Here is a 9,450-nt window from a genome sequence, read left to right on the forward strand (position 1 = left end):
CAGGTTATTTTATTTGTAGGTTCCTCTAGTAGAGAATATTATGGACTTTTGTCTATTAGTTATGCATAAGTTCATGTCTTTTTAGAAAACTTAATGATTGATATTTTATTTTAGATGTTGTATATTATATAGTGAAAACCAAACAAAACAAAGAGGTTGAAAACATTATTACTTTGTTCACATAGAAAGCAAAAACAAAGGACAATGGTCAATGGAGAGTAACGAAAGACATAAGGGTGGTTGGTGAAAATGCACACTCAGCATTGTGATATCAATCAACTGATTCGACAGACAGATAGTGATTCCATCACCAACAGGGAGCATACAGATCTCGATCCTAGGGTCAACAGCAAGGGCTGGTGTAGCTCACAAGATCGACTTCAGGGAAGGTCCCTGCTCTTCCTCTTCTTGATGAACTCGGGCCAAAGACCGTTTAAGGTTGAGCTAATCATGTCAATAATCATATTTGTACTCATTTAGTTTATACATTTAACTCAAATAATGCAGGTATTTTTGGGTGGCCAATTGTCAAAAATCAAAAAAGTAATATAAAGTAAGGAACACGCCCGGTGGGACTCGAACCCACAATCGTCTGATTAGAAGTCAGACGCCTTATCCATTGGGCCACGGGCGCCTTGGTGCTATCACAAACCAAATAAGATACTTTTTCTAAAGTTCCGATGGTAAACGAACTGTCAACACGGCTGTGACACGACCGCGTTTCATTCGTCTTCTTCGCTTTACTTCGAGAAGTGTAGAGTTAATAGATAAGACGCTCTCTCTCTCTCTCTCTCTCTCTCTCTCTCTCTCTCCCCGTGCAGCTGCAGTTAGCAACCGTCACTGTGGTCTTTGAGATTTTCTCTTTCGATGATAGCTTCGCTGAGTCCAACTCTAACAGAGCCGATGCTCATCTCTTCGATGTGCTCTATCTCAGCGACCGTTGCTCCTCCGAGTTTGTATTCAATCTCTCTGATTCATTCACCACTGAAACAAAGGAAAGCCCGAAACTTTATACTCAGAGCTACTCCGCCGTCACTAAGTATGGAAACAACGAAAGACATTATCGACGTTAGCCTCGTGCCAATTCCCAAAAAGGTCTCTCCTTTACACCTTCTCAGAATCTAAAGCTCCCACCTTTATTTACCTAGAGAGAGAGAAAATTGATAAACCATGTTTATATAGGTGCTCGTGCCGATTGGATACGGTACGGAGGAGATAGAAGCTGTAGTCTTAGTCGACGTTCTACGGCGAGCTGGTGCTGACGTCACTCTTGCCTCCGTGGAGCAGAAGCTAGAAGTTGAAGGCTCATCAGGGACCAAGCTGCTTGCTGATGTCTTAATCTCGAAATGTTCTGAACAAGTTTTTGATCTTGTGGCTTTGCCTGTAAGTTAATTAGACATTATAGATCATCTCCTTATGTTCTGCTTTTGTCTGATCTATTATCAAATTGTGGAAAGGGAGGCATGCCTGGTGCTGTTAGGTTGAGAGACTGTGGAGCTTTGGAGAAGATCATGAAGAGACAAGCTGAAGAGAAGCGGTTGTACGGAGCTATCTCCATGGCTCCGGCTATTACTCTTCTTCCTTGGGGGCTTTTGACAAGAAAGAAGGTATAAAGTTTATTATCAGATGGTTACTAATCATTTTGATTTCATTTTCTAAACTTGGTGTTAGTTCATTGTGCAAGACAACAGGACATCCTGCTTTTTTCGGGAAGCTGCCTACGTTTTGGGCTGTTAAGACAAACATTCAGATCTCAGGAGAGCTTACAACTAGCCGTGGACCAGGCACTTCTTTTCAGTTTGCTCTTTCCCTGGCTAACCAGCTCTTTGGAGAGACCACAGCCAAATCGGTTGGAGAGCTTCTGGTATTTATCTTTATTCACTTGTTTTGGATTATTCTTTTTTGATATGTAACAATCTTCTTTTCCAATCATGTTTTAGCTTCTACGCGATGGTTTCCAGAATCCTGAGATTAAAGAGGTGAATAGCATTGACTGGTCTCTAAACCACACACCTCGTGTAAGTCAGCATGAAGCTATAACCTATGCACTTCCATGTAATCTCATGAGATGATGATATGATGATATGATGATAACTCATTTTTTGTTTTCTTCTTAAGTATCTTCTTTTGTGAAAATGGTTTTAAATGATGTTAACTAAAATTCAGGTTCTTATGCCGGTAGCCAATGGATCTGAAGAGGTTGAAGTGGTTACAATTTCAGATGTTCTTAGAAGAGCCAAAGTAGATGTCACGGTTGCATCGGTTGAAAGATCTTTGCGGATTACTGCATCCCAAGGCACTAAAATTGTTACTGACAAATTGATTGGTGAAGCTGCTGAATCAGCATATGATCTAATCCTTCTTCCTGTAAGAGATCAAGATCATTAGAGCTATCTACTGATGTTTTATTACATGGTGAGTTAACTTTTGATGTCTTTCTATTGATGGGATTATCTAGGGAGGCCGTGCTGGCTCAGAACGTCTACAGAAGTCCAAAGTTCTCAAGAAGCTACTCAAAGAACAACAAGAAGCTGAGCGAATCTATGGAGCTACTAACTCTTCATCTACTGTCCTGCATAAGCATGGTTTACTCAAGGTGAATTTAAGATTTTTTTTGTTCTAGATATGAGCAAACACTGTACACCATTTGGATTATGTTGCAGGAGAAGAGAACAGCTGTGTACGTTTCAGACACAGATGGGCCTGCAAGTGACCAAATGATCGAAGGAGCTGAAGTTGTTATAGATGGAAACGTGATTACAAGTTTGGGGCTGGCAACTGTTACTAATTTCTCTCTAGCTATTGTTAGCAAGCTGTTTGGACATGGTAGAGCAAGAAGTGTTTCAGAAGGGCTTGTCCATGAGTATAGAGGGAATTTGAAGGCATCTTGATCAAGATACACAGTTAGAAGATGTCTCCACTGCTTCTACAAGAAAATTTTGTCATTTAAGTTAGTTTTGTAAAACATTTTGTATTAGCAGTTTGAGATTACAACATGATTGATTATTAACTTGATGTTTCCATCAATCTATTCACTCTGTCTCACGGTCCCAAAATTATTAGTAGGAAAAAAGAGGTCCACAGAGGTAATATATGCTACAAGACAAATCCACTATGATTAAGTCACAAAGATGTTCAAGACATTGACACGTCCTATAAAGCAACATCAAGATCAATTACATCAGGAACATAAAACCAAAAGACGCTTCAAGAAAACAGAAGAAGAAAAAAGAGTGTTGATCTTGTCAAATAAGGCCACACTTCATTTACCTACAATCACCCCCACAGAAAACACCTGCCTAAGTTACATACAAAGCTAGCTTCTACTTTCTGTGTTGTTCTATAATAACTTCTGCTCTTTGTTGAGCTCCTTGGAGGGCTTCATAAACAAGCTCTCTACCAAGGACCTGTCAGTGTCCTTCTCAAGCATTGCCTTTTGCATCCCCATGGCTGACGCATCGGCTCCAGAAGCTGCAACAACAAATGAGCTAATCTCTGTTAAATATCAAAACTTGTGGGACTAGTCTTAATGTGAATATGTGATGTTATACTTCACTTCATTGTGTTGCTTACAGACTATATAAGTCACAGTATTCAACTAAAAGCTTAGACTATTGTGTAATAGCAATTCACTTTTCTGGCCAGAGTTAAAAGCTTAGCCAACTCAAGCATACAAGAGACAGTACCTGTTTTTTCTGCTTTTCTATGATCTCAACCTACACGAAACATTTGGTCAAATAATTGGTCAGAACCTCAAGAAAATATATTCCAAATGAAAAAAAAAAATATAGACAATGGGAAGAAGCAGAGACACACTTGTTTCCTCTGCAACTCTTCATTCTGCTCTTTCAGCTGTGCAACTTCTGCCTCCAACTCCAACGTATAAGCCTGTCAGACAGCAAAATGAAAAAAGTAAAAAAACCTATACCAGACAGTGGTTTAAAGGTTTCTTCAGTCTCCAAAATTTAAGTGGACACTCACTTGCTTGCGGGCGCGGGATCTTGCAGCTGATTCCCTATTCTTAATCATCCTTTTCTGCCTCCTCTCAATCACTTTCTCCAGGACTGCGCCTGTTTTTCTCACTCGACCAAACATGTAAGGAACTGGTGACAAAGATGCATCCATGTTGCTCTTTGGAGTCAACTCAGGTGACATCTGGCTTCCAGGAGATACTGCTGCAACCGTAACTCCTGTTTTAAAATCAACAGCCTGAAGAAGGTTGTTATTGTTCATAGGCCTGTCCCTAACTCCAAGAACTGAAGGCTTCACTTCCTAAAGGCAAAAAAACAAACCATGGTCAAATAAACTAAAACATAACTACAAATACAAAACTATTAGTCAGGAAATATAGACGATTTAATAAAGATTTCAATAGTTTGGAAGACTGAAATAATTTTTTTTAAAATTTGGGGGATTATCTATATACAATTTTTTCAAAAATTTTGGAGACATGATACGAATGTTTCATTAGGCTTAGCCTATGACCGGCTCTGAGCTTATTCCTCAAACATGAAAACTACATGATCTAATAACAACATAGTCAGGTTCTTAGTCGTCACACCTGTGTTGGAGGTTGAGAACGGTTGACCAAATCAACAGTGTTGGAAAACGCTATAGTAGACTGTTTAGGAAAAGCTACATCCTGCTGCTTCTGTATCAGTTGCTGCGGCTGATGCACCTTCTGTGGCTGCTGCTGCTGCATCTGCAACGGCTGAGTTTGAGTTGTCAGCAGATCCGGTCTCACCAGGTTAGGACCAAACCCATTACGAGCTGAACCCAAACCTGCATCACCTCCAAATCCAAAGAACCCACCGTTGAAGCTATCCACTCTCTCCACCTGTTGAGGCTCTTCCCTAACCACACCAGCTCTCACCAAGAACTCCTCCAGAGTCATCTCCCCCAACGTCTGTTGCCTCTGCGGAACTCCACTCGCTCCTCCACCACCACTTCCAGCGTCATCGTCCTTCATCAGCTCTTTCCAGACATCATCAACTCTTTTCTGACTAATGGTACGAGGTAAAGTAATTGACCCTTGTCTCTGCAAACCCCCACCAACACCAATCTCTCCTCCCACACCAACAGACAAACCTCCATTAAAAGTGTTGTTGAAACTGGTGTTGTTGGCCATTATAGAGTGGCTTTCCTCAGCTGTCCAAATGTTCTTCAAGAGCTCGTCCATGTTCATGGACCCAAAGTCCTTCCCAACCCCACCACCCCATGAGTTCTGAAACTCATCAAAGGTTAACGAGAAAACAGAGTTCTGTCTCGTCAGAGGAACACCAGCTCCTAAAGCTGGTTGCTTTGCGTCGTCAACGAAGTTAAATCGAGAACCCATCTCTTAAAAATTCAATCTTTGGATCCTTCAAGTAAAACAAACAAATAAAAATCAGATCTTTTAATCAAATTCGAAACAGAGCAAAGAGTGAAAACAGAGGATCTGAAACAATTCTACAAAACAACCAATCATAAGCTTATATTGGGCGGGAAAATTCATGATTCTGATCCAATCAACGAATCTGAAACAAGAAACCAATCAGTGAAAGTTTTTATTTTCCTTACCTTCGGATTTTTATTTTTTATTTCGATATTTCCTTTTCGAGAAAGAAAAAAAGATCTGAGGAATATAGAGAGGGAGGGAGCGACATGTGTCCATGGCGTGACACTCGTCGTGATATAAAGGGCAGTTTCGACTGTTTGGACGCGGGGATTATTTTATTCTCGATAAGGTATTAAAAACACTTTGACGTCAGATCGTGCGTGAGCGAAAGAGATTGGACAACGTGGTCCAATGAGAAACGCTGCTTTTTTCTATAAATATCGTTATCATACGCTTACGATTCCAACGAATAGTGGTTCGCAAAGTGGAAGGACGCTGGCCGTTAGATTTTCTAATCGACATCGTCGGTAAAGAGATGAATATTGTTTTTTTTTCTTTTAATATTTTAAAATTTGTAATTTGCCGGATGATTTATTTGGTAGACGGACATTATGCAAAAGCAGGTCTTTTCACAATGTTAATAAATGGGTAGACTTACAGTTAAACTATTGGGAAATTGGGGTGGATAGCTACAAAACAAAATATAATTAAATATCTAGCCAAAAAAAAAAGTACCTTCATTATTTATGTAATATATACTATAATACCCTTAGCAACTGGTTAATAAAAGATAAAAAAAATATTTTCTTCTTCTTCGATTAACTACTACCATCAATATGCTTTCATCTCTACCACCTTGTCTTCCGACGCCGTTATAATACCATCATCACTAATTCTCCACTTTATTTTGTGTTTATCGTCTCTTTAAAGATTATTTTTTTTTTCTATAATCAGTATCCCTTTTTTATAATTATTTTCACCTCACTCATATTCACATTCATCACTGAACCACCATCACCATAGCCATGAAATCTACAGTTTACGACGGCGTTACGGTCGAGGTGCCCTCATTTGTATCCTAAGTTTTTGGTTGTACTATGCTATTTGGACAATATGTACTATGTCATTTCGTTTGTTACTATTTTATTTAATATGCTTCATATTATGTAGTACATGCATGTTTTGATATCTCGGTTAAGGTTTATATTTTCTTTTGGGTTTTGGTGATTAGTGTTTTGGGTTTAGTTTATGTAAGGTTTAGATTGACGTTGGGGTAAGCATTACCTCATTCCTGCAATCATAAACATTTCAAAATTTGAAAAATATGTACTATGCTATTTCGTTTGTTACTATTCTATCTGATAATGCTTTATATTATGTACTATGTACATATTTTGATATTTTGGTTAGGGTTTATATTTCCTTTTAGGGTTTAGTGATTAGTGTTTTGGGTTTAGTTTATGAAAGGTTTGGGTTGACGTTAATATGTACTATGCTATTTCGTTTTTCACTACTCTATTTTAATAATGCTTCATATTATGTACTGTGTGTATATTTTGATATTAGGATTAGGGTTTATATTTTATTTTATAGTTTAGTGATTAATGTTTTGGATTTAGTTTATAGAAGATTTGGATTGACATGGAATAAGCACTACTTCCACTATTATTAATTTCATTAATATGAACTATACCATATGCAGAATGTTCTATTCTATTTCTTCTGTTTATCTTCTTCCGTAAACATTAGATCTTTCTTTGATCATTGCAGTCATATTAATTTTTGTATGAAAGATGACTGTTTCTTTTGGATTGACAACTTGTGTTTCATCCTTAACCACTCTTGTTGTAGTATATTGTCCTAATTCTTTTTTAGAAAGAAAAAAAAATTCATCATCTTCGTAGTCACCACTACCGCCGGTGTGATAACCAATATCACCGTTCTGATAACCACTAACGCCGCGACCAGCAATAATCACCACAAATATTGATCACAATTTTTTTTCTTTGACTGGCAACTGGTTCAAAAGAAGGAGAAAACCGGAAAAATATTGCACAAATGCTATGAGATCTAATAACGTCAAAATCAATGCCATATTCTTAATTTGTTAGTGAAATATGGCTAGTTCACAAATAAGCCCTAAACTATTTATGTGAAATTATTAATTGCGCGAACGTCTAGACTAAATTTTTTGAATGTTTAAACCAATTTTTTTTTAAAATTAATCTAGAAAAATTATCATGATTCACTACTGATAACTGCAAAGATCCGTAGACGGAGTTATACTATACTAAAAGTCTAAAACAAACAGAAAAAGAGAGAATGTTATAAAATTTAAATGAATACTAGATTTTGACCCGTGCAACCGCACGGGTGTTTGTTTTCACTTTTCTATACATAAATTATTGTTTTAGAACATAAGTGGTATGTTACAAAAAAAATAATAATAACATAAGTGGTATATATTTTTAATGTTAATCATATACATAAATATTTATATAACTATTTCAAATACAATAATTTTATAATTTACATGTTATAATTAATTAATTGTTTAAACCTTCTGTATTTACCACTTATTATTATATATTTATCTTATTGTATTTGCATTTAGTTATTAAGCAAATAAATATATTCATGAGAAAATATATTTAAAAAATATTTTGTATTTAATTTATGCTAAATTCTGACCCGTATTTCAAAACTGGATTTCTTTTTACCAAAATTTTTATGCTTATTCATTTTAGATAATTTATTATTGTATATATAAAAGTGTAAGATATGTTAATTTTTAGACATGTATTATATAGTTTGTTAATTTTCAGCCGTTCTATCATCATATTATATTTTAAATAAATAGTTTATATTTATGAAAATAAAATTTATAAATTTATCAATTGAATATAATTTTATCATATTTATTTTAGTATAATAATTATATTTTAACGTGATCATGACTATAATTTATTTATTTTTATTTCTAAACGATAACTTAAAATACATTAAGTTATTGTTTAAATATTACACAGATTTATTAGAATTTTTAAAATATAATATATAAATATATATTATATTTAAAATGAAAATATATTATGATTAAAGTAGTTGCAAAGATTTTATATTATTAACTTTAAAAATACATGTATTATATAGTTTGATAATGTTAACCCATCTTACCAACATATTAGATTTTATTTTTGAACATAAATATTTTATAATTACGAAAATAAAATATATAAATATGTAAATTTAATACAATTTTATTATATTTAGCTCAATATAATAATTTTAATTTAATATGATTGATTATGATTATATAATAACTAAAATGTTATAGATTTTTTTATTTTTCATTTTATATAATTAAATATATTAATGTATAATAATATTTTAAACTAATTTCGAAATTAGTGAAAATATTTAAATATAATTTCGAAAATGAAGATCTTGTAAAAATATTTTTAAACAGATTTGTTAGAATTTTAAAATAAATATATTTATATTTAAAATGAAAAGATATCAAAAGATACTATGATTAAAATATTTTAAAAATTATATTTATTATTAGTCTGAATTAAAATATAGTATGAATTTCTATGAATAGGTCCATTAGGTCTATTTTTAAAAAAATCACACTTGAATCAAGGTTGTGACTTCTGTTTTAATATATAAGATGAATTATTATACAATATGCAGTATTTTTGTATACAAAGTGGAGGAGCCGACGGGTGATCAGTTCCGGAATCTTTATCACGTTTGCTGCTGCACCTACAAGGGATGGACATTTACCACGTGGCGCACTCAGCGACCTCGTAAAGTATTAAAATGAAGCAACAAAAATTATAATATCAGTACTGGTGTCCCATTACTCACATAAACCCTTTGTGTTGATCCTCACATGTGATCTTCTCTTTAATTTATTTTATCTTTTTCATTTTCTTTTGTTTATTGATGTTTCTTCATTGTTATGGACTTATCATGGACTCGGTACACAATACAGGTGACCCTTCGTGTCACCCATCGTTTATTTCTATTTTCAATCATATATAATACTAGTTTTTCTTAAAGAATCT

At 34.7% G+C, this 9,450-nt stretch overlaps 2 protein-coding genes and 1 non-coding gene across 4 annotated transcripts; 1 reads left to right on the forward strand and 2 right to left on the reverse strand.

The window, feature by feature from the left end:
* Window positions 1-561: 561 nt before the first annotated feature.
* TRNAR-UCU lies at window positions 562-634 on the reverse strand. The gene has a single exon. It is a non-coding gene; the product is annotated as a tRNA-Arg (tRNA).
* Window positions 635-761: 127 nt separating this feature from the next.
* Window positions 762-3,029, forward strand: LOC106362112 (protein DJ-1 homolog C). Its single transcript, XM_013801975.3, has 8 exons — window positions 762-1,095; window positions 1,183-1,383; window positions 1,458-1,607; window positions 1,685-1,864; window positions 1,941-2,018; window positions 2,167-2,367; window positions 2,459-2,596; window positions 2,664-3,029. Exons 1-8 carry the CDS (start codon window positions 868-870, stop codon window positions 2,889-2,891), a joined length of 1,404 nt encoding a protein of 467 aa, XP_013657429.2. The 5' UTR covers window positions 762-867; the 3' UTR covers window positions 2,892-3,029.
* Window positions 3,030-3,092: 63 nt separating this feature from the next.
* On the reverse strand, window positions 3,093-5,679 carry LOC106346026 (ABSCISIC ACID-INSENSITIVE 5-like protein 6). Of its 2 annotated transcripts, none has more exons than XM_013785279.3 (6): window positions 5,560-5,679; window positions 4,562-5,360; window positions 3,982-4,272; window positions 3,817-3,888; window positions 3,687-3,716; window positions 3,093-3,471 (listed from the first exon to the last, which is right to left on the reverse strand). In XM_013785279.3, the coding sequence occupies exons 2-6, from the start codon at window positions 5,333-5,335 to the stop codon at window positions 3,397-3,399; spliced, it is 1,242 nt and encodes a 413-aa protein (XP_013640733.1). In that variant the 5' UTR covers window positions 5,336-5,360; window positions 5,560-5,679; the 3' UTR covers window positions 3,093-3,396. The 2 variants fall into 2 exon arrangements, with proteins under 2 accessions (XP_013640733.1, XP_022576415.1); XM_022720694.2 differs by having other exon boundaries at window positions 5,461-5,579.
* Between the last annotated feature and the right edge of the window lie 3,771 nt (window positions 5,680-9,450).

Source organism: Brassica napus, chromosome A1 (genome assembly GCF_020379485.1).
Source record: "Brassica napus cultivar Da-Ae chromosome A1, Da-Ae, whole genome shotgun sequence".
In the NCBI taxonomy this organism is placed as follows: domain Eukaryota; kingdom Viridiplantae; phylum Streptophyta; class Magnoliopsida; order Brassicales; family Brassicaceae; genus Brassica; species Brassica napus.